Source organism: Nerophis ophidion, linkage group LG16 (genome assembly GCF_033978795.1).
Source record: "Nerophis ophidion isolate RoL-2023_Sa linkage group LG16, RoL_Noph_v1.0, whole genome shotgun sequence".
NCBI classification, from domain to species: Eukaryota; Metazoa; Chordata; class Actinopteri; order Syngnathiformes; family Syngnathidae; genus Nerophis; species Nerophis ophidion.
Window position 1 is genome coordinate 37,998,359 of NC_084626.1, and position 25,616 is coordinate 38,023,974.

The 25,616-nt window shown below is 40.6% G+C and overlaps 2 protein-coding genes across 5 annotated transcripts in view; one reads left to right on the plus strand and one right to left on the minus strand.

Annotated features, from left to right (window-relative positions):
- The first annotated feature begins 468 nt into the window (after positions 1-468).
- Positions 469-6,161, plus strand: LOC133535368 (class E basic helix-loop-helix protein 40-like). Its single transcript, XM_061875149.1, has 5 exons — positions 469-761; positions 833-896; positions 1,000-1,107; positions 2,229-2,352; positions 4,019-6,161. Exons 1-5 carry the CDS (start codon positions 691-693, stop codon positions 4,924-4,926), a joined length of 1,275 nt encoding a protein of 424 aa, XP_061731133.1. The 5' UTR covers positions 469-690; the 3' UTR covers positions 4,927-6,161.
- A 6,848-nt stretch (positions 6,162-13,009) lies between these two features.
- Positions 13,010-25,616, minus strand: part of ttll3 (tubulin tyrosine ligase-like family, member 3) — a 29,342-nt gene continuing 16,735 nt past the window's right edge. For 2 of the 4 annotated variants that reach the window (XM_061875151.1, XM_061875150.1), the window contains 8 exons: positions 24,270-24,398; positions 24,086-24,200; positions 23,898-23,996; positions 23,280-23,433; positions 18,798-18,946; positions 18,474-18,717; positions 17,962-18,292; positions 13,010-15,814 (listed from right to left, as the gene is read on the minus strand). In XM_061875151.1, coding sequence (XP_061731135.1) covers positions 14,954-15,814; positions 17,962-18,292; positions 18,474-18,717; positions 18,798-18,946; positions 23,280-23,433; positions 23,898-23,996; positions 24,086-24,200; positions 24,270-24,398 — 2,082 coding nt within the window. In that variant the 3' untranslated portion in view covers positions 13,010-14,953. The remainder of the gene's footprint in view (positions 15,815-17,961; positions 18,293-18,473; positions 18,718-18,797; positions 18,947-23,279; positions 23,434-23,897; positions 23,997-24,085; positions 24,201-24,269; positions 24,399-25,616) is intronic. The other 2 variants (XM_061875152.1, XM_061875153.1) reach the window with 2 other exon arrangements.

Sequence of the window (25,616 nt, forward strand, 5' to 3'; positions counted from 1 at the left end):
ACGGGCCGCCTCTTGACAACAAACATCCACGCACGGGTGCACGTGTCTGCACGTGGGATTAACATTATTTCATTTAATGGCGATATTAATGATCGCCTCCTTATTATTTATTATATAACAACTTAAAATCATCCAAAAAAGATTGTTTTGGAATTTAAAAAAAAAATGTTTTGGATGAAAACAAATATTTTTTTAGATTTAAAAAGGCACAATCGGGTGTATTTGGCGTTGAACGTAGTGCGGGGAATGTTTCCGCGCGGATAAAGCCTCCGTCACACTCCTTGTACGGCTTGGTCCTGCAGGCACGTTTCATGCGCCGTGGTTTTCCCGGCCGTGTTGCCACACACTTCAGCGTGGTGGTACACGGGATCGGCCTGGCCCCGCCCTGCCGTCGTTGACGTCAAGGCCCTCCGACCAATCAGACGCCGCGTCCGGGGAGAAGGGGCGGAGCCTCTCGCGGAGAAGACAGCGCCGCTCGACACGTGAGCCTCATGTGACGGCGCTGGGTCAGACTGAGCGGACAGACTGCAGACACTTTAGTCCTCCTCGAAGTCTCTCTCTTCCTGGGTCGCCGCAATATAATGAAACGCTGAATTTCCGGGCTTGACGGATTTTTGTTATTGAAGGGATATACTTTTTGGGTAACTTTGCCCCCTCACACTTACTAAACTACATTTAGCCCCTTTAAGTATGGAGCGAATTCCAAGCGGGCAACCTCCTCCACTGTCCAAACATCACAGCGACCTACCGGACATGCACAGGTATGTTCGACTCCGACAACAGAAACAACAAATGCTTTTTTCTCTTTTTAATCCTATTTTTTTTTCTGCAGCATGGACTTCCCCATGTACGCGTACAAACCCCGGCGTGGAATGAAACGAGGCGAGGAAAGCAAGGTAAGCTTTTTTTTTTTTTTTTTATGGCGGAAATTTTTCCTCCTTCAAGGGGGAAATGTCGACCCAATTCCAGCCGTGACAAACCTTTTTTTTTTTTTTACAGGATACGTACAAGCTTCCTCATCGGCTCATCGAGAAGAAAAGACGAGATCGGATAAACGAGTGCATCGCTCAATTGAAGGATTTACTTCCCGAACACCTCAAACTTACAGTAAGTTTGCTTCTTTTTTTTTTTTGCCCACTTGTGGGAGTCATTCAGCTAAAGCGCGCCATCTAGTGGATGAACACTGACATTGCAGCCTTTTTCTATTTTTTTTATTTGATTGATTGATTCTTTTATTGTACGTATAGCATGTTCTATATGTTATAGTTATTTGAATGACTCTTACCATAATATGTTACGTTAACATACCAGGCACCTTCTCAGTTGGTTATTTATGCGTCATATAACGCTTATTCAGCCTGTTGTTCATAATTTTTTATTTATTTTAAATTGCCTTTCAAATGTCTATTCTTGTTGTTGGGTTTTATCAAATAAATTTCCCCCAAAAATGTGACTTATACTCCAGTGCGACTTATATATGTTTTTTTCCTTCTTTATTATGCATTTTCGGCAGGTGCGACTTATACTCCGAAAAATATGGTACATATTCCGTACAATTGACCACTAAATGGTAACACCCAAATAAGTTTTTCAACTTTAAGTCGGGGTCCACGTTAATCAATTCATGGTACAAATATATACTATCAGCATAATACAGTCATCACACAGGTTAATCATCATAGTATATACATTTAATTATTTATATTATTGACAATCCAGGGAGTGGGATGAGGAGCTTTGGTTGATATCAGTACTTCAGTCATCAACAATTGCATCAACAGAGAAATGGACATTGAAACAGTGTAGGTCTTACTTAGTAGGATATGTACAGCCAGCAGAGAACATAGTGAGTTCAGATAGTATAAGAACAAGTATATACATTAGAAAAACATTGATTATTTACATTAGGTTATTTATAATCCGGGGACATGGCATGTGAATGGAGGAGGGTTTTAGTAAAGGGTTGAAGTTGCCTGGAGGTGTTGTTTTAGAGCGGTTTTTAAGGAATATAGAGATGCTGTGCGCCACAACTAAAATGTGCTTCTTAAAGTGAATTTAAAATAATATATATAACTATGCGTCCATAAGGGTCTTATTTTAGCTGATTTCTTGGTTGGTCACCTGTTCATCACATGACACATTCAGACTGATACAATTTATGTCCACAACCCACCCCCCACCCCCCTTTCCCCAAACTGTTATCTAACATGCTGTGTTGTCCCCTGCAGACTTTGGGTCATCTGGAGAAGGCGGTGGTTTTGGAGCTCACGCTGAAGCACGTGAAGACGCTCAGCACGCTGCTGGAGCAGCAGCAGCAGAAGATCCTGGCCCTGCAGAGCGGCATGGATATCGGTAAGCCCCAACGTGTATTTTTAGCCGTCGTTTTTATAGGGGCCTTTATTGTCATGTCTTTTGGTAGACATGAGGGTGGGGTATTACTTTGTTTTTCAACATGTCACATGATGATGTGGCTCCTTTTTTTAGGCAACTTTAAATCGATGCCTATAAATGTATGGGGGGTTCTCAACAGCCAGTTAATAAAAACGTATTTAAAAAAAAAAAAAATTTCACCTCCTATTATTATTTTTTTTATATTATAATAAAAACATTTTGTTTATTTTTAAAAATAACTGTTTGTAAATTAAAAAAAAAACTTTTTCATATTATTTTTCAAAATATTGACAAAGTTGCTGGGACAAAAACAAATAAAAAAAATAGTTTTCTGTGGTTAGAATGATGTTTTTAAGTAAGGCAGAGAATTCAGACCAAAATTAAGATGAGGTTTGACCCTACCAAAAAAAAACCAACAGCAACAACAATAAAATTAAAGTTAAAGTACCACTGATAGTCACACACACCTAAGTGTGGTGAAATTAACCTCTGTATTTGACCCATTCCCTTGTTCCACCCCCTGGGAGGTGAGGGGAGCAGTGAGCAGCAGCGGTGGCCGCGCTGGAGAATCATTTTGGCGATTTTACCCCCAATTTCAACCGAAGCAGGGAGGTAATAGGGTCACATTTTTATTATCTATTTTAGGGGCGGTATAGCTCGGTTGGTAGACTGGCCGTGCCAGCAACTTGAGGGTTCCAGTTTTGATTCCCGCTTTCGCCATCCTTGTCACTGCCGTTTGTGTCCTTGGGCAAGACACTTTGCCCACCTGCTCCCAGTGCCACTCACACTGGTTAAAATCTAACTTAGATATTTGGTTTTACTATGTAAAGTGCTTTGAGTCACTAGAGAAAAGCGCTATATAAATATAGTTGACTTCACACTTCACTTTACAGTCTTTGGTATGACTCAGCGGGGGTTTGAACTCACGACCTACCGATCTCAGGACGGACATTCTACCCACAGGGCCACTGAGAAGGTCAAATAAATGAATAAAAATACTGTTATAAAGCTGTTATGAATATTGATCAACTTAGATTTAGTTTGAATTTGTTTCCCTGAAACAGTGATTCTCAAACTGCGGTAAGGTACACAGGCTCTATCTAGTGGTACACCAAAGAAAATCCCTTTGATTAAATATTCAAACACAGTGTTACTGTTCAAACTGTGTGTAATGTGACAGTGGCCAAGACTATTAAATATACTCTGTAAATAAAACCTTCGCCTTGTTTTTTAATGAATACTTAGGCCTACTATGACCAACATTATATGTATTATAATGTTGGTCATTATGGTGGTACCTGGTGAACAAACTTTGACAGGCACTGACCTAAAACTAAATACATAGACTGTGAGCTAGTAAAGTGTGTGTGTGTGTGGGGGGGGGGGGCATCTCGGGTGTTTTTTAAATATAATGAAACCGTAAACATAAATCTGAAAAAACACATTTTGATACTAATAACTAAAAATGATATACTTTGCAATATTTTATTTTATTTTTAACCAAATAAAAAAGCACCAAAATGGCCAACGCATGCTTTGACTTTTCAGGTTAGCACAGCCCTGTGGTAAAGTGTACTGGATCATGTGTACTTGCTGATGCTGACCAAGCTTCTTGCTGCGTTCACAGAGCAGCCTCTGGTCGGACAGGAGAAGTCCGAGGAGATGTTCCGCTCCGGCTTCCACATGTGCGCCAAGGAGATCCTCCAGTATCTTGCAAGTCGCGAGAGTAACGGCGATTTTGCGTCGTCCCACGTCATCAACCACCTTCATAAGTTGGCCGCCGATGTGCTCCAACAGAGTCCAAAGCGCCCCCGTTCACCCACCAGCCCTTCACCCCAGGAGACCCCCGCTTACAGCCAGCACCAAACCTACAAGGAGGCGCCCGCCAGCTCGCCACCGAAACCCAGCGAGGGCTACGGGAGGGTACCCGTCATCCAGCGGGCGCACGCTTCTCTGAGCAGCGAGCAGAGCGGCAGCGACACGGATACGGACAGCGGCTATGGTGGCGAGCTGGAGAAGAACGAGTGCGGCGCCCCTCAGAGGCGGCCGGACTACTACGGCCAGGAGGGCAAGCTAATGAAGCGCGGCGCTGAGAGGCAGAGCTCCGGCGTCAAGCGGGAAGACGACGAGCCGCGGCACAAGCGAGCCCGGGCGGAGTCGTCCGAGGACGAGCTGCTCTCGGGCGGCGAGTCGTCCTCCTCCTCCAGCGGCTACGGCAGCTACATGAGCGTGTCCCCCAACCATCCGCCACCGCCCCCGCATCCCCTCTGCATGCCATTTTACCTCATCCCGCCCTCCGCCGCCGCCTACCTGCCCATGCTGGAGAAATGCTGGTACCCCGGGAGCTTGCCCATGATGTACACGGGCATCGGGGGCTCCGCCAGCGCCGCCCTTGACGACAGGCCGCCCCCATCAGCTGCCTCTCCCAGGGGAAGCTCTCCAGCCCCGGCCGTAATCCAGACGCCCATGGACTCCCCCGCCCTCCTTCAGGCGCTCAAACAGGTACCGCCCCTCAACCTGGAGACCAAAGACTAAAAACACTCCGTCCTGAAGTGCATCCATCACTTCGCTCTTCATCCCGGAATGTAGAAAGCATCAAGCGAGGAACTGGAGTACCGGCGTCTGAACAGTTGAATGTCAAATGGACCTTGCTCCACACACACACACACACACACACACACACACACACACACACTCTTGTATTTGTTACCTTCTCGAGACCTCCGAAAAATACCTCTTTAGCACCACCCTTTCTAGATATATAAAGATTTGTATTTACAACATTAATAATATATACATACTGTGCAAATATAAGAAAGCTTGTTGTGAAAAATTAGTTGGAATTTCACAAGAAAAACTTAAAATTTTGGCAGTATTATAATAAAAGTCCTAATTTTACTCAACACTAGTCAGAATTTTACAAGAAAAACTGAACATTTGTGCCATGTTACGATAAAAGTTGGAATTTTACTCAATAACAGTCGCGATTTTACAAGAAAAGCTTAAAATGTTGGAAACTATGAAAAGAGTCGTGATTTTACTCGATAAAAGTGACAATTTTATAAGGAAACTTTAACATTTTGCCAATACTATAATAAAAATCGGAAGTTTTAATTGGCAAAATTATGACAGTCATCATTTTACTCTAAATGTCACTATTTTACAAGAACCACAAAACAATTGGCAATGTCGTGACAAAAGTCAGAATTTTATATGAAAAATGTCACCATTTTGCATCAAAAAGTAATAGTTTGATGAGAAAACATTGCAATATTACAGAAACAATTTTATAAGAAAAAAGTTGACACATTGTGAGAAAAAGACTGCTTTTTTTTAATTCTTTGTTTGTAATTGGTTTTTAATCGTCATTATTTACTTCAAGTTATTACAGTATGTCTCGCTATACAAATTTATTTTATGTTTTTTATTAATTTGGGCCAAAGGAAGGCAACTTTAAATTTCTCACACACACACGTGTTATTACATATGCTGACCAGAGGGGGAGCACTTTTAAAACCGACACACAAGCAGTTTGATAGATTCTCTGTTAGATGCTATAGTTTTCCGTATTGGGACCATGATTTCGGTCCTAACTTGTTCACCGGTCCTCTTATACTTTCCCTAATTGATGACTCAAGGAGGGTAGAAATACAAGAACACACACACACTTGCTTGAATGTAAAGAAAGACGTTGCTGCTGTTGACAGAAAAAAAAAAACACCCAACACTGACGAATTTCACTCGTAGCTTTTGTGGAGGGGAAAAAAGGACATGCCATTTTTTTATACGATTAAAAAGTCAAACCAAATGTTAGAAATTCACCCAAATTTTGATGCCTAGTGTTCTTCGTCATCATCGTCACTTCAAAAAAAAAAACATGATGACCGTGCAGAATGAGAAGTCAGCCGTTCCCAAGCTGAGATGGGTTTTAATGTAATTATTGTGCATAGACTTCTTGTACATTTCTATTTTTGATACCTTGTCCATGCGCCATGTGTGCACGCGTACATTCTGTGCTGGGCCTGGTCTTGGGTATTCAAACATGTTTCCGCTCAAGTCAAACCTGGCGTTTGTTCTTGCCGTTGCCTTTTTGACATGTGAAAGGAGCTCGGTCGCGTTGATCCCGTGTTCAGCGCGGGCGAGTCGAGGAGGAAGAGAAACGTGAATGTAAAAGTTTTACCACAGAGGATTAGTTTTTTCTACAGAGAGAGGTACTTGATATCTTATATTTTGGGACCTACGTGGAAGATGATTGCTGTTTGTACATATTTTGTCTATAAATGTTGATATACATGTATGAATAAAGTATTTTTTTTTCCTGTGGAAAAAGCCTTCTTCGTGTGTTCCAGGAGTGGCGCGGTGATGCAACAGGTGTGATTGGGTAGTGCAGCAGGGCCAGCATGTTGTTATGTAACCATGCAGTCACAGCTGCAGGCCCATCTGGGCCCGCTAATAGGAGTGCAAGTGCTTGCAAACATCTTCTAGACTTAGACTCAGACTTTCTTTATTGTCATTCCAATTTGAACTTTACAGTACAGATAAGAAAGAAATGTTGCATGAGCTTGTTTTAGTGCAAGATAAAAGCAATAAGGTGCAGATATAAATAAATAGATTTACTGTACAGATAAATATAATGTACTTTTGCATATGCATCCACGTTTACAGATGTATGTTATTTTTTCTTTATATTCCAGCGAGTAAATAATTTTTGGGGGGAATTGAGGGGATTATTATGATACTTTACCTCGTAGTGATCTAGGTGTGTTTACTGGCCATTCATATCATTGTGTGAATGCTAAAATGCATTTTCGTGATGCATGCTAACACTAGTGTGTCAGTTTTTTGTTTTTTTTTGTGCAAATTTACCGGTACTGTATATACCTCCAGAGTCATATAATTTGGTACTTGACACACACTATATTGCCAAAAGTATTTGACCACCTGCCTTTACTCACATATGAACTTGAAGTGCCATCCCATGGAATTGTCCAAGCCCAACTCCTGAAAAAAAAAAACCCACCATAATTCCTCCTCCACCAAATTTCACGTTCGGCACGATGCAGTCCGAAATGTAGCGTTGTCAGGTTCAAACACTGATGACATCTATTAAGCAAGACAAAAGGCAAAGAATCAAACAAAGACAGAATTAAATTTGGACTCAGATCTGAGGAGAGACATGGCCACTGTACTCTCTGTACAGTCTTTCACCATACTCTGCCCCCAAATTGTACTCCTCCTTCTTTATTTGACATTCTCCCCCCTCCTTCCCACAACTGCTTCCTGAGCGAAATGGGTCGTAAACAGCGTTACTTTCGGTTACCGAACAGTTCGAAGAGAGTTTGTCAAATAGTTCAAAAAGAGTCCCATAAAATAGTTCGAAGACAGTTCCATAGAAATAGTTCAAAGAGATTTCCATAAAATAGTTCAAAAAGAGTTCCATAAAATACTTCAAAGCGAGTCCCATAAAATAGTTAAAAATAGTTTTTAAAATACTTCAAAAAGAATTCCTCTGAAAGTTGGGCATATCCTGTCATCTGTCCGCTTTGAAATCCCAGTGAAGTTTTACAAGCCTTCTTCTTGGTTGATTTCAAAGACAGCCTTTTGTCTTCTTGTCAGGAACACAATGTAATATCAATCAATCAATCAATGTTTACTTATATAGCCCTAAATCACTAGTGTCTCAAAGGGCTGCACAAACCACAACACAAACCACTACGACATCCTCGGTAGGCCCTCATAAAGGCAAGGAAAACTCACACCCAGTGGGACGTCGGTGACAATGATAACTATGAGAACCGTGGAGAGGATGAAAGCAATAATAAAAATTTTTTTTTGTGATAATCTAGAAACAATTGTGTTCTCTTGGCAACCTCCAAACCCAGACTCGTCCATCAGATTGCCAGATAGAAAAGTGTGATTCATCACTCCAGAGAAGGCGTCTCCACGACTCTAGAGTCCAGTGGCGACGTGATTTACACCACTGCATCCCACGCTTTGCATTGGACTTTGCGATGTATGACTTAGATTTAGCTGCTCGGCCATGGAAACCCATTCCATAAAGCTCTCTGCGTACTGTACGTGGGCTAATTGGAAGGTCAGATGAAGTTAGGAGCTCTGTAGCAAGTGACTGTGCAGAAAGCCTTTGCACTATGCGCTTCAGCATCCACTGACCCCTCTCTGTCAGTTTACATGGCCTACCACTTGGTGGCTGAGTTGCTGTTGTTCCCAAACTCTTCACTTTTTTATGATTAAGTTGACTTTGGAATATTTAAGAGTGAGTACATTTCACAACTGGATTTGTTGCACTGGTGGCATCCTTTGACAGTTCCACGCTGGAAATCACTGAGAGCGGCCCATTCTTTCACAAATGTTTGTAGAAACAGTCTCCATGTCTAAGTGCTTGATTTTGCACACCGGGCCGAGTGATTAGTACACCTGATTCTCGTCATTTGGAATGGGTAGCCAAATATTTTTGGCAATATAGTGTGTTAACTGTTAACCTTTTAAAATATCAGGGCCATATGGCTTGACATGAAATGATTACATATGGCACCTTTAACTCTTAACATGATGTTAGTAACTGTTAACTATTGGCATCCTAGCTACATTTTCCTACTTAATTTTGACACATTAACTATGTTAATTTTGACACATCAACTATGTTAACTGGTAGCATGCTAAAGTTGGCATGTTAGTAACTTTTAGCTTTTTAGTACATTTGTACATGTATTCACAGAGTCATATATTTTTCTACTTCACCCATGTTACCTGTTAGCATAGTTGCTTTATTTTAGCTAATTTCTACAGGTATACACATCAGAGTCATATGGTTTGGAAGTTTTCACTGTTAGCATGTTAACCTTGGAATACTAACTTTTTCAGGTACTGGTATACACCACAGGATCGTGTTATCACATGTTACTGTTAGCATGTTAACTGTTTTATCTACTGGTATACAGCTCAGAGTGATATAATTTAGTACTTGACATATGTTACTGTTAGCATGCTAACACTAGTATGCTATCTTTTTAGCTAATTTGACAGGAATACTGATTTAGAGTCCAATCATTTGGTATTTCAGACATATTACTGTTAGCGCATGTGTGCTTTATAAGCTAATTTGCATATATACGCATCAGAGTCATATGGTACGTGACACAAGTTAACTGTTAGCATGCTAATGTTAACATCCATTTTCTACCTCTTATTCCTTTTGGGGTCAGTGGTGCCTATCCTAGCTACAATCGGGCAGAAGGCGGTGTACAGCCTGGACAAGTCGCCACCTCATTGCAGACACGTTAGCTTATCAAAGCTAATTTTACAGGTATACTTCACAGAGTCAAATAATATGCTAGTTGTCACGTTAACTGTTAGCATGTTAATATTAGCATGCTAGCTTATTTTTGTTCATTTGGCAGGTATGCACATCACAGTCATATGATTTGGTTGTTATATTATGCTAACGTGGACCCCGACTTACCATGAATTGATTTACGTGGACCCCGACTTAAATAAGTTGAAAATTCGGGTGTTACCATTTAGTGGTCAATTGTACAGAATATGTACTGTACTGTGCAATCTACTAATACAAGTTTCAATCAATCAGTCAATCTATTTTAGCATGCTAATTTAGCATATTAACATTAGCTAGGCTGACCGTACGTCCTCTTTTCGCCATACATGTCCTTTTTTGCGGGGGTGTCCGGGCGTTTTTTTTTTTTAAATGCGTCAAATGTCCGGCATTTTGAATTAGGGTTGCGTGTATTTTCAATGTAGGTCCAGGGTTAAGTTACCGTATATATGTGTATATATATATATATATATATATATATATATATATATATATATATATATATATATATATATATATATATATATATATATATATATATATATATATGTATATATATATATATATATATATATATAAAAATTTATGTGAAATACTCGAGTTGGTGAACTCTAGCTGTAAATATTGTAGCGGCTGGTTACAGGGTGTTAGCCAATTGCTTTGGCTGGGGGGCGGGACTTCCGAGGGAAGTTAGGGAAGTGACGCTATTGACAAGACGTGTTGGTTCGAGTTTTGCCGGGAAAAGGAAATAGACTTCTTGGTAAACACTAAGGTGAGTGTAATGTCAACATTTTTAACTCCAGTAAATGAGTTAGTTTAGTATTTGTGAGTCCATGAAAAGTTCACTTTTATCTCCCGCTGGATCCACATCGCTCGAGGATGGAGACAGGCTAGCTGTTAGCTTCAAGCTAACCAGCACCCGAGTAGACTCCTTCACCTCAAAAACATACTTTGCAGGTCAAAAAACAGGGCACTTGTTTGCCTTTTGAAGTGTTAATGTGCGAGGAGTGTTGAAAAGGAGTCTTTTGAAGAAGTGGCTGACAAGGTAGCATCGCTGACAGTGATGTCATCACTGTCATTGTTTACTGAAGCAGAGATGGTCACTGTGTTTTATGATAAACCTATAGCAGGGGTGTCAAAAGTGTGCCAAAGAAACCATTTTCGGCCCACAGCTAATGTTTTAAAGGCCCATGGCACATTCTAAAAACACTATTAAAATAAACTAAAACATAACAAAGGTGAAATGTTATTTAGAAAAAGTTGCAATGTTGACTAATAAAACAAAGCTGTTTTTTTCTTTCAAACTGTCATTGCTCAAAACATAATATTGAATCAAAATCAATGTTCTTATGAATTATTGACCTATCCAAGGTTCCCATTACTTCACATCAAATATTCCACTAAGAAAAATATTGTTGGTGGAAGATTTTGCATATTTTGCGTGTTTGCCATTAAAAACATATTTTTGTTTGACAAAAAAGGGCGGAAAACAAACAAACAAAAAAACAACATAAAATAACTAAAACATTTTGAAATGAGGGATGGATGTGAAGTGGATGTAGACTCCAGAGATTTAAGCGTTAAATATAAAATGTATGTATTGCCTGGAACGACATTATCATCATTTCATGACCCAAGCAAAACACTTTTTACACTTTTATACTGAAATAAATACAACTTATTAAATAAAAACTACCAGCAGCGGCAAAGTTTACATCCATGAAGGAAAGAAGAAAGTGATTAAATGTTTATAACTGAATACATTTACATATGTATACACATTTTTTTATTATTATTTTTTAATGAATTAAATAACGTTTATGACAACCTTTTTCCAAAACACGATATAGAATGTGAGATACAACAGGATAATGAATAAGTTTATCATTTGTTTTCAAAACGCTTACAAAAAAGTGGGACCCCAAAAATGTACTGTGGGGCCCCATTTTTATGACTTGATGGGGTCCCTGGGACCCCATTTTAAAAATCCCTAGCGCCAACACAGCAGTCAACAGCTCTATTTAAATAAGTATATTATTTATAAAGCAAGTTCGAGTAAAGCAAATTTTCACCTACTCCCGGCCTTGGCGTGCTGCCCGCCTTGGCACGCATGTGTCCTCTTTTTAGGATTTCAGAATATGGTCAGCCTACATTAGCAATCCAGCTTTTTTAGCTCATTTTTGCAGGCATGTACCTTGGAGTCATATACTTTATTACTAGCTTCTATGTGGCTAGGGTTCACACAAAATTACCCATTCCAGTTACAATATAACGTTTCAGCCATATTTATTCAATGACCTGCTCACCACATGTCGCCATTTCTCTCCTAGCCGACAGATTATTTATATATGTATATATATATATATATATATATATATATATATATATATATATATATATATATATATATATATATATGTGTTAATCTTTTTTCTTATTTTTTTCTTTTGGTGTGCCTTTCCTCGGTAAGGTAACTTCCAGGCCGTGCAGTAAAATTGCACTGTAAGTCAAAGCATGCAACATTATCTTTTATCACAGGTGATAGCACCTCCTGCTGGGGACATTAAACAACTACAGTTAAAACCCCAAATGAGTTAACCTACAAGAAGCCCATCCCATCCATCCATTTTCTACCACTTATTCCCTTTTGGGGTCGCGGGGGGCGCTGGCGCCTATCTCAGCTACAATCGGGCGGAAGGCGGGGTACACCCTGGACAAGTCGCCACCTCATCGCAGCCTACAAGAAGCCCAACACTTTTAATGTCTTGAAATGAGTCTAGCCCTGCGATGAGGTGGCGACTTCCACCCGATTGTAGCTGAGATAGGCACCAGCGCCCCCCGCGACCCAAAAGGGAATAAGCGGTAGAAAATGGATGGATGAATGGAAATGAGTCTAAGTGACATATAGAAAACATTTAAGAGTGGTTGTCATGTGACGTTTGCCATGTGACATGTGTCATGTGACGTGTGTCATGTGACTATCACAGCTGGATGTAGCTTCCTCAAAATGGCAGTGTGTCAGGTAAGCGAGGTAATTTAAAAAGCTTCCATTTAGGCCATTTAAAAAAAATTCAACATTTTTAATAAAATGTCAACTATCACACTTCCCCCCTTGCAATGTTTCTTAAATCAGTTCATTTAAAATAATGGAGAATATCGGTTTCAAACTGTTGGCCTTTGAATTTAACAGTGTTTACATGCCATTTTTTGTCACGGTAGCAAAGTTCAATGAAGTTCACACTTCAAATTATTTTAAATGTTCTTGTTTATTTCATACTACATTCGTGATGATAAGCACACAACAGTGTCAAGTTACAAGGAATACATTTACTAACAATGCCCATTATAAAATACAGAACATGTAAAATCACACATTTTAATTACTATTTGAGGAAAAAAACACCAGAAAAATGTTCTCTTTGTATTTTTAAAGACTAAATATGAATGTTGACATGGTGAATGTGTATGTTCTAGCTGGAAACAACACAAGTGTCACAAAATTGCGTTGGATTGTGATAGAGGTTAAACAATGTCATGATTCCACATGACGATTTTGAATTTGTTTGTTATTTTCCTCTTTGGTGTCATTTTCTGCGCTGATGCTCTTGTTGTTAGTATTTCCTGTTTGGTCTGTGTTTTGCAGCACCTTCACTTTCCGTTCCTTGTCCTGCCAGCACACCTGTACCTCGATTAATTAGTTTATTTAGTTCCACCTTGGTAATTTTCTCAGTGTTGGTTCATTATCTTCTGTACGCCACAACGTTCCGTTGCTTTTTGAGTTTGTGCTAGACCTGTTACATGATACCTAATAAAGACACACCCATTTGCACTTTACCTACAGTACATTCTCTGCATCCTGGGATCACACCAACAGTCGCAATGTGCAATCGTCTCAAAATAGGATTTTTTAGAACAGTAAAAATGTTGGGTCATTTTGTTGATGCCGCTGTGCACAACGGGTCTGTTTCTTCTGCTATGTGCAATTGTCACAAGACAAGATGTTTAAAAATAAAAAGGATGGGTGATTTTCAGCTTGGATTTCTTTTGGTTATAATATTAATCCATCCATCTTCTTTCGCTTATCTAGTGTTGGGTTGCGGCTTGAACAGAGAAACCCCAAATTTCCAGGCCAGTCTGAGTCAGCGCCACAATCTCCTGCTGATTGGATGCGCCCTGAACCCTTCAGGAGGCTCCCTGACCTGATGCCCGTGCCACCTTATTTGGCTTCTCTTCTCACGAGGAGCAGTGGCATTACTCCGAATACCTTCCGGATGACAGAGCTTTTACAAAGCCACCTTTACGGAAGAAACTCTGCCACTGGCACCTGCAATGTTGTCCTTTTGGTCACTTCCCAAAACTACTGACCACAGGTGAGGGTAAAAATGTAAAGTCACTGGTAAAGGGTGAGGACCTTTTTTCTTGGTGTTGATTCCCAGCTGCTTCACACTCTGCTAAAATTCAATCCAGTGAGATGAAGGTCATGGCCTGATGGCGCCAGCAGGACCACATTATCCTCAAAAACAGACCCACTCCTGCAGCCACCAAACCCGATATCATCAACGCCCTGGCAGCACTTAGAAATTGTGTCAGTACAAAGTAACATGTGACGAAGCAAAAACCCTCACTTAAAATGAGACTGACTTATTGCCCGCAATGCAGACCAGGAGCATTGGTCATACAGAAAGCGAATTGCCCAAAACAGGCGATCCGAATCTCCCAGAATACCCCCTTCAGGATTCCTCTGGGTGAACCGTCAAAAGCCTTCTAAAAGTCTATTAAACACATGTAGACTGGTTGTAATAACTCTTATGTTCCCTCAAAGGCCCTGACAAGTATAGAGTTGGTCCAGTTTCACAAACCACACAGTTCCTACTGAATCTTACATTCCACTATCTAGCGGACCCTCCTCTCAAGAACCTCTAAATAGACTTTACCAGTACGGCTTTAAGTTTGATCCTACAATGGTTAGAACATACCTTCCGACCCAAGTAATTGTAATTATGTGTACTCTATTGAAATACGTAGCCTATTCTCTCCATTCTGTTGAACTTCTAGTAATAACTCTTTACCATCGTCAATCAGAACTGAGCTTTATTACACTATCTTTGTCCGAGTAGAATTTGGTGTACAGTTCTTTTGTTGCACCGCTTTGGATCTTGTCTGGGTACCAGTCAGAATTTAGACAATTAACCTATTTATCATTGTTGTAGACTACCCTGCACAATGCTTGGACATTGTTTGTAAAAAACGCTGCTTGTGGAATCTATAACTGGACTCCATTTGAAAGGTATCCTTAAAAGGGTTTCGATAGGCCGTCAACTCATCTTTCGGCATGCTTCTGAGCCGCAGCCTGGCGAGCTGATGCCGGCTGAAAGAATCAACCCGCATCAAGGGCTTGTAGTAAGGCTCAGAAAAAGTCCTGGGAAGGAAGCACTTCCACAGGTGCGCTCCATAGGTTAGTTTAAATGGAGTCTTATATACAGGCATGATACTGCGAGGGTAGTTGGTGTTGGAAGACAAGCCCTCCTGGGTTAGTGGGGCTGGTGGGACTGGTGGGGCTCGTGGAGCTTTTGGAGTTGGCGGGACTCGTGGTGCTTGTAGTGCTCTTGGGGCTCGTGGGACTCGTGGCGCTGGGGGGACTCGTGACGCTGGTGGGACTCGTGGGGCCGGTGAGGTAGGTGGTTCTTTGCTGCCGCTGTCAGCCACAACCGAAGATTGGGATTGTGTCTTGGGTTCAGTGTGGTTCTCCACCACACGTTGGTAAGTCACCACATTCACATCAAAGACAAAGGTCCTTTCTTGCTCTTCTCTCCTTGGAGAGGTATGCGTCAATTGCCTTTGGTCTTGCAAAGACTTTTGGTCTTGCAAAGACTTTTGGTCTTGCAAAGACTTTCGTTCTTGCGACGGGTCACGGGACTTGGCTTGGTGTTTACTTGTCACGTCGCGCTGTTCGGGCTGGCTCAAGCGAGGCTTTAAAAAGGCAACTCTTGGTCTGCGAATTATAGGTTTCCTTATGTGTGTTCCTTCCACAAACAAGTTCACTCCAATAAACTGTGGAGGTTCTACTACAGGCTGACAGGGGTGAGAAAGCACAAATAAATGCATTAAATACACTTATTCACAGCATGAAATCACTACATTGAACTGAGAGGTGTCTACAGTATACAATCAAGCCGCTTTATCTTGACTGACGTTGGTGGTTGTCGACATTGCAGAAACCGTTTCACTCATGACTCACCCCAGAGACAAAAGGTGAACGGGTGGTGTTAGATGATTTTTGCAGTTTGTCTATGGTTCTGTACTGCGATTAATTGTCAGTGCATTGAATCAATCGCAATTGGACCGTGCATAGACTTATATTGGACAGCTTTCTGAGTGCTCGGTGCCGCATCCAAAGTATTTATCCTCAACAGAAGGCAGCATTCCCCCGCAAGAATAGTTTAGCTTTATTGTGGAGCAAAAACAACAGTTGGTCAGATGCAAAGTATGGAGACTTCTGCCAGGACAACAACAGTCATTAGGTTGGAAACGCGATCGTTAAAGGGTGACATCTCTTGCTATTGAGCCCCAATAGTGAAACCGTTTTTGTTGGGTAAGACCCCTTTTTGTACAAGATACATACTTTTGACCCGGCTCACACTAGGTCAGTTTTTTTTTATGTCTATGAATACTGATGAATCCTGCTTAGATGAGAGGCAAAACATCTAAGACAATGTGAACTGTCCAGTTGTGATTGGTTTAATGCTCTAAGAATCCAAACAGCTGGGATTTAAGTGTTTGGCAATAGGGGACAGTGGCAACCTGCCAGTTACAGCCGTCCACCCAAGAACAAATAAACATTGCTGAGTGGTGTTGGCCGCATTGAGGTGTGGAGTGCGTAAGGTGCGTAGTGCTGTTTTCTAGATGCCATTAAAAGGCTGATTTGTACACAATATTTTGGCTGTGTTCGGTCAGAAACAGTCAGGCTACATGCCATAAAACATCCTGTATTCGGTAAAGAGAGGCCTTTAAAGGCCTACTGAAACCCACTACTACCCACCACACAGTCTGCTAGTTTATATATCAATGATTAAATATTAACATTGCAACACATGCCAATACGGCCGGTTTAGTTTACTAAATTGCAATTTTAAATTTCCCCAAAAGTTTCTTGTTGAAAACGTCGCGGAATGATGACGCGTGCGCGTGACGTCACGGACTGTCGGGAAATATTAGCCCAGCACCACTTACTGCTAAAAGTCCTCTCTTTTCATCGCGCAATTACACAGTATTCTGGACATCTGTGTTGCTGAATCTTTTGCAATTTATTCAATTAATAATGGAGAAGTCAAAGTAGAAAGATGGAGTTGGGAAGCTTTAGCCTTTAGTCACACAAACACACGGTGATTCCTTGTTTAAAAGTCCCAGAGGTGAAGCTTTACTATGGATCAGAGCGGTCAAACGAACATGGTTCTCGACTACTTGTCAACCGGCAGGTTTCGGTGAGAAAATTGTGTGAAAAAAGTCACTTCTTACCGGAGATCTGTGGAGTTTGCGCCGTCCTTGTATCTGCCGTGACTTCCCTCAGACACTGGCCTCAAGACACCCATGGACACACCCCTCCGACTATCAGGTACTATTTAATTTCACTAAAACACTACCAACACAATAGAAAGATAAGGGATTTCCCAGAATTATCCTAGTAAATGTGTCTAAAAACATCTGAATCTGTCCCAATGCAATGGCCTTTTTTTTTGTACTTTATTTTATTCTTTTTTTTTTTTTTTGTAGTCCGTCGTTATCAATATCATCATTCACAAATCTTTCATCCTCGCTCAAATTAATGGGGAAATTGTCGTTTTCTCGGTCCGAATAGCTCTGGCTGCTGGAGGCTCCCATTAAAAACAATGTAAGGACGTGAGGAGCCCTCACCCTTGTGACGTCATTGTCTGCGACTTCCGGTACAGGCAAGGCTTTTTTTATCAGCACCAAAAGTTGCAAACTTTATCGTGGATGTTCTCTACTAAATCCTTTCAGCAAAAATATGGCAATATCGCGAAATGATCAAGTATGACACATAGAATGGACCTGCTATCCCCGTTTGAATAAGAAAATCTCATTTCAGTAGGCTTTTAAAGTAAAAACTCCAGTAAAACAATTTTCCAACAACACCAGGGAAGGACAGGAATTTCTCTTATTTTCCAGTCAGTCTTTTAGGTGTATGTACAACATGTGTTCACCTGTTTGTAGATCAAATGAAAGCCTCCTGTGAAGGCGCCAGGGTTGTTTCGTCTGTCCAGCACCACCCTAAGCGTATCCTGCTGTACGGCTGGGCAGAGGCGAGCCGTCACGACACTGGTGCAGGCCATGGTGGGGCTGGCGTTGACCTCAAGAAGCCAAGGCCTCAGATCGTTGCCCAACATAAAGTCGGCACCGTACAACTCAAAGCTTGACCTGCGGTGCTCCACCTTGTCCTGGGCTGTCTGCAAGGTGTGGACCACAGCTTGCTGCATGCCCGGGACCACCAGCGTATCCCACTTGGCCTCCCGGCCCTGCTGCTGCAGAAAGTTCCTAAAGTCAGAGCAGGACCACATATTATCCTTGGGCACGCTCGGGTGGCGCTCGCGTGATGGCTGATAATGCTTCTGGATGGCGTTGTTGCACAAGTGGACCGAGCTAGGCAGGATAACAGAGATGATGATTTATTTTAAACAGCGGTTTAATCCTTATTACATTTTTCTGTCTCCCACACCTATCAAGTTTTTTTGTGGAGTAAGGCTGAGTGGAGAAGCGCAGGTAGCACTCCTTGTAGAACCAGACGGTAAGTGGATTCCAGTCGGTGACAAGGAACCACTGACGCACATCAAACTTGGTGTTGTTGACCAGCAGAGGACGCTCAAGGTATTTCTGAACCACCCACTTGCTGTCTTTCACCACAGTTCGGTCTGATTCCACCAGCGCTAAAATGTCCTCCAGACGATTCATGCAAACAATACCTGCATGGTGACAGGATCAGAACTTTGGGTGATAACTCTGTATATAATTAATAACTTATTAAAACAAGCAATCGCTTCACCTCGCCCTCTTGACATTGCTCCTGGTTTGATTATCCAAATATTATTAACGCCATCGACGTCCAGCTGTGGGCAAACTTCCTGCATTTGGACCAACATGGCCTGGCAGCGGCCCACAAACTCTGCGCTGCCTCTGATGGATGCACCTTTGCTTTGAACACAAATATCAAAGTATCAATATCATAATGCAGGGGTAGGGAACCTATGGCTCGCGAGCCAGATTTGGCTCTTTTGATGACTGCATCTGGCTCTCGGATAAATCTGAGCTGACATTGCTTAACACGATAAATAATGAATAATTCCACTTGTAATCACAGTGTTAAAAATAATGTTCAAAATATAAAATATTGTCATGCATTTTTATGTTCAAGAAGTTGGTAAGAAGTCATTTATTTATTATTGGTTAGTGTGGGGCTTGCCCCTCCAGGGGGTTCTTCAGACCACCAAGCACTGACATGAGAGCCTGTTTCAGGGTTACAATATTGTTTTATTTTTCAATAAGTCTCAGTTGCTTTCCAGCAATTGTCTTTTTCTCTTTCGTTCTCGCTCGCGCTCTGGTTTCTAGCCCCAAGCCCGTCTCTCCTCCTGGCTGCTGCTTATAACATAGCGACAGGTGATCATATAAAAAGGCCCAGGTGGGCCGTCTACGCACCTGTCGCTGAATTCAAGGCCGGTCCTGGCAACACCCTGCTTCGCTGCAGGCCCGCAGGCCACACCCCCTCCACAGTTAGCTTCAGAATAACAATGTTTTTACAAAGAATAAGAGACCTCTCTAGAAATGTTGGTCTTTCTTAAAAATGCACGCGTTTTGTTGTGTTCAGTGTTAAAAAAAAACATTATATGGCTCTTATGGAAATGCATTTTAAAATATTTGGCTTCTTGGCTCTCTCAGCCAAAAAGGTTCCCGACCCCTGTCATAATGCAAAATGGACTCATTTCTACAGTGTCTCAAAAAGCTGAGCACACCTCATATTTCAGCCATTTTGGGACAAACAAAAAAAGAGAACCAATCCGGCGCTAATTTTTTCTCTACTTTAAATTGTGAAGAATTACTTTTTTCAATGGTAGAAAAAATGACTTAGTGGTTTGATGGCGCTATGTGCAGGCAGAAAAACAGTGCTGTAGCCATTGATGTTTTCCAGCAGGGAGATGCTCTGACAAGAGGTCATTTTGTAAGTAAATTGTTTAATAAGTGAAACAGAATTTGACATGTTTAATGTCTGTAAGAAGCATAATATAGGATTTAGCAGGTCAAAAATAGGCATTTTCAGTTATTTCTATGGGTTGTGGTTTTTCGACATTAAAAAATAGCCCCCATAAACAGAGAGGGGAGTTAATCTAAAATAAAACCTAATATATTTTTGTGAAAATACTTGAAAAGTGCTTTTTTACTTGATTCAAGTAATTTGTCAGATTATGTTGCATATGAGTAATATCGCCTCTATGTTGAAGCTATTACCATATATAATCTGATGGATGACACCAAAAGACTTACAAAGCTTGCAAGTAAATAAATATGATCAAAATAGTATCAATCTCACAGAGATTCCCAAGCCATTTTGAAAGATAATAAACAAGCCAGTCACATGGTCATGTGACTTAGAGGTAGTGACCACAGATCCCTTCCCCACCAACAACAGTGGAAAAAAATCATGCAGACTTTGTGGGAGCAAATAAAGATTACTTTAGGACAAATGATGATCCAGAACTGTATATTGTTGATCCAGAATATAAGGAGGTTGAGTTATGAGTTTTAGAAGCTCTCTGCTAAACGCATCCAGCTTTAGAGAAACAATGAGCATCATGTAGCAATATTGCTAAGTGCTAAACAAGAAAAACTAAACTACAAACATGATAAAACGATAGCTTGGTACTGTACAATGTCTGCTCTCACTGTGATGAAAACTGATAGGACAGGGGTCGGGAACCTTTTTGGCTGAGAGCCAAAAAGCCAAATATTTTAAAATGCATTTCCTTAAGAGCCATATAATATTTTTTTTAATACTGAACACAACTCAACGCATGCATTTTTACGTAAGACCAACATTTCTGGAGTATAATAGGTGTCTTATTCTTTGTAATAACATTGTTTTTCTGAAGCTAACTGTGGAGGGGGCGTGGCCTGCGGGCCTGCAGCGAAGAAGGGTGTTGCCAGGACCGGCCTCGAAATCAGCGACAGGTGCGCAGACGGCCCACCCGGGCCTTGTTATCTAATAACCTGTCGCTCTGTTTGTTAGCAGCAGACAGGAGGAGAGACAAGGTTGGAGCTGGAGCCAGAGCGCAAAAGAGAACGAAAGAGAAAAACACAATTGCTGGAAAGCAACTGAGAGACTTGTTGAAATATAGAAAAATATTGTAATCCTGAAACAGGCTCTCATGTTGGAGCTTGGTTGTCTGAAGAACCCACAAAAGGGCACGCCCCACACTAACCAATAATAAATAAATTACTTCTTATCATTAACGCAAATTCTAGAATATAAAAAGCATGAGCACGGTGATTACAAGTGGAATTATTCATTACTTATCGTGGTAAGCAATGTCCGCTCAGATTTATCCAAGAGCCAAATGCAGTCATCAAAAGAGCCACATCGGGCTCGCGAGCCATAGGTTCCCTACCCCTGTGATAGGAGCTCCATATAATTCCGTTTAGATGAAGAATCAATTTTAATCCACACGAAGGGGTTAAACTAAAGTTTCAGCTGAGCCTGACACTGTGTTCTGTTGTAGTGTTTGTCTCCATCTCCGGGTAGTAACTGACTGTCACAGATGAAAAACTTCTATCAAGGCTAAATCCTTATATTATCCAGAAGAGAGGCATTTTTTATCATCTACAATAACTTTAACGATCTGAGATGATGCGGGAGCAGAACAGCAGCAAACAAGACATTGATGCTCCAGTGCTGCATGAGTTTCTTCTTTACAGTTTTACCAGCGTCATCCTCAGTTTCATTTTATAATTACATTAAAGTGCAGCATCATCTGTGTTTAAATATCGATTTACCATGCTAAAAAATACTGACAATTTTAGCGCTTACAATAACATTTCTAATATTTGGTTAATATTCAGGTCACGAGATGTAAATAGAGTATTGTTTGTGAGTTTTGGATATTTAGAGTTTTGTGGGTGCAATGAAGACACTCTGTAGACTCCATTGTTAGCGGACGTTTTATGTATTTATTTATTTCCGATTTAAAATGCATAAAAAACCAAAACATATATGTACATGTCTTACACGGGGATTGTGAATGATAATCTTTAATTTTTGCTCATCTCAAGTATGACTGATCTGATAACATGGTCAATGGCTGATTGAATTTGTAGCATTTTGTGATGTTTAGACGGTATTTTCGCAAACTTTGCAGAATAAACACAATTGGATATGGTTTAATAAATAACAATAAAACACAATAAAGCATATAAAGTCAACTTGTTGTTCTACTCTACTGGTACTTTAAATATTTATTCCTGACAATAATTTCTTTATATTCAGTTTTTGCAGTGTTGTTCTTGGTTGGTCTTTGGGATCAGAAGTGATTAGGTTTGCCTGGGATGTGCCAATCTGTGAAATGTCACTTTTTAGTTGTTGTTTTTTTTTAAATCACTTATTCTGTTGTCAGTGCAGTTAAAGAGTAATGTTAAACGCTGTAAAAAAAAAGAGCATGTTTTACAATAAAACAAATGGCAGTTGAGTCAGCAAAATGTTACTGTATACATAAACGTGTTATTTTTTTAAGTTCAATCAATCAATGATTATTTATATAGCCCTAAATCACTAGTGTCTCAAAGGGCTGCACAAACCACAGCACAAACCACAACGACATCCTCGGTAGAGCCCTCATAAGGGCAAGGAAAACTCACACCCAGTGGGACGTTGGTGACAATGATGACTATGAGAAACCTTGGAGAGGACCACAGATGTAGGCAACCCCCCTAGGGAAACCCAAAGCAATGGATGTAGAGCGGATCTAACATGATACTGTGGAAGTTCAATCCATAGTGGATCCAACACAACCGTGAGAGTCCAGTCCAAAGTGGATCCAACACATCAGAGAGTTACAGTAAAACAAAGTAAAAAATTACATTTATTTTACAGTAAAAAAAAAAAAGGCAGCTCAATCACCAGAATATTACCGCAAAAAAAAAAGAAAACGGTGGTATCCTTTTTTTTTTTTAGTTCTCAGTCATTCGGAGTAAAAACCACTGTAATTCTACATAAAAAATTCTGGCGACTGAGCTGCCAGTCTTTTTACCGTAAAATCCATTATTTTTTTATATGGTTACACTGAAAGTTTGCAAAGTTCATAAACTTGTAGTTGTCAAAAATCTAATAAAACAAAAATATAGATATCTCATCACATCAAATAAATGTAAAGTGTAACCGTCCGTTGCAAAATAACAAAAAAATTACTCAAATTAATAATGGCAATTGTTGTGACTGCTATTCATTAGCACGGATTAATCTCGTGTGTTAAAATATACTCACTGCACAACCATGTAGTAGTTTTGGAGGAAGTGGTTCCACTGCTTTTCCTCCACCGAGGCGAGAGTCTTGCCGGTCACGTCAATGTCATTGTGTGCTAAAATGTTCAGAAACTCCTGACATCGATGCAAGGCAGTGCTGATCACTCCTGCGCTGACTTTGAGGAGAAAAAACAGAAGCGTTTTGTTCTATCTCCCTGTAAAAAAATCCTTTAAAAAAATCTTGAATCCTGATCATCCTCAAGATTTTATCACTTGTTCTTTATCCAATTTCTAACAGTACCTTAAAAGTTTAATCAATACATGCCTACCCATATTTGGACTATGTTGCTAAGTAACAAACGTGGAGACAAACAAACCCCAGTGAGTGCAAAACTTCTGGCTAAGATCGAATCATGTTTTTTCACGCTACTTGGGAAATTTAAAATTTAAATTTAGTAAACTAAACCGACCTTATTGGCATGTGTTGCAATGTTAATATTTTATCATTGATATATAAACTATCAGACTGCGTGGTGGGTAGTAGTGGGTTTCAGTAGGCCTTTAATGCAACGTGTAACAAACAAACATGACCATTCTGCAAATTGAATTTGATGTTGATTTTTACTTTGAGAGGTGTTACCTTCAGCTTTGCTCTTCTCCTCTTGTGCTCCTTTTGCCCTCATGCTCGTCTCCACCACGTGTTTCAGAAGACTGCTGCATGCTGTCCTCCTGAAGTCCTCTATTTCCCCCACCCAGGACAAAAGTTGAAGAAAAAGGTCTAAGATGAAGGTGTGTTTATGTTTGGGCTGGACAAGTGTTGAAGCAGACCTATAAACGCGTGCCTCTCATCGTGCGCCCCGAGCCTGTAACATCTCGGGAAAAAGGTGTCGGGATCGGCGGCGTCAAACCACTTGAGGTTGCGCAGGTTGACACAGAGCCCCACCTAAAACAACAAGAAATGACATCACTCCTCCGACAAAGTGACTTTTTATTTAAATGACTGAGAGGAGACCTTGGTCGTGAAGGTTCCAGTATTAGCGTAGTGATTGGTCATTTGGTCTTGTCGTAAGGTGCGATAGTCAATGGAGTCGTGGCGTGTGGTCCAGTAGAAATAGGCCTTTTCATTTCGAACTAGGCGAGACTGCAAAAAAGATGTCGCAAGGAAATTCCTAAATTTATTTAGTCAACTGCAGGGTGTATTGGGGTTGGACTTGGGCGCCTTTTCCCCGTTTGCTCAAACCTGCGACCACAACTCCTCACTGAAGGAGAGGGAAGTTAAGCAGTGGTAGCAAATAAGACAAAAGCCTAACTCATTGTCTAGCGCATTTCTTAAGGCAGTGGTTCCCAACCTTTTTTCAGTGATGTTCCCCCTGTGAACATTTTTTTAATTCAAGTACCCCCTAATCAGAGCAAAGCATTTTTGGTTGAAAAAAAGAGATAAAGAAATAAAATACAGCACTATATCAGTTTCTGATTTATTAAATTGTATAACAGTGCAAAATATTGCTCATTTCTAGTGGTCTTTCTTGAACTATTTGGAAAAAAAGATTTACAAATAACTAAAAACTTGTTGAAAAATAAACAAGTGATTCAATTATAAATAAAGATTTCTACACATTGTGTTGTGATCCGCTTCCCGGATCACATTTTGATTTCGGTTTTTGAGTCTTTTGTATTCTTGGTTTGTTCTGGACTCTTCCCATTCTTAGTTTGTGCACTTCCTTGTTTGTTCTGTTACCATGGTTTCGTATTTGTTCCACCTGCTACTATCGGTTGACGCGCACCTATTTTCTGATTGTTGCCAGTATTTAAGCCTTCCTTCTCCCATTGTTCAGTCTGGACCTTTTGTTTGCGGTAAGCAACATTCACGTGGTCATCTTCCTATGTTTTGTTCCGTGCTAAGATTTATCTTAGCTTCCCGTGCGCTCGGCACGTTTGTTTTGGACTTTTTCATCAGTGCTAAGTGTTAGCCTAGCTCCACGTGCGTTGGCACGCGCTTTCTTTTGCCTTTTGTGTCCGTGTTCTTTTATACTTTTTGTATTAAAACAAGCTCTTACCTGCCTATCTCGTCCGATCTGGTCCTCTTGCATCCCGGGGTGACAAAACGCGCATCAACATGCGCACACCGCGTGACACATAGAAGTAATCATCAACTTAAAGTGCCCTCTTTGGGGATTGTAATAGCGATCCATCCGGATTCATGAACTTATTTCTAAACATTTCTTCACAAAAAAAGAAATCTTTAACATCAATATTTATGGAACATAAATAGCTGTCAACTGAATATTGCTTTGTTGCATTTTTTTTCACAGTTTATTAACCTACATTCATATTTTGTTGGAGTATTTTTCAATAAAAA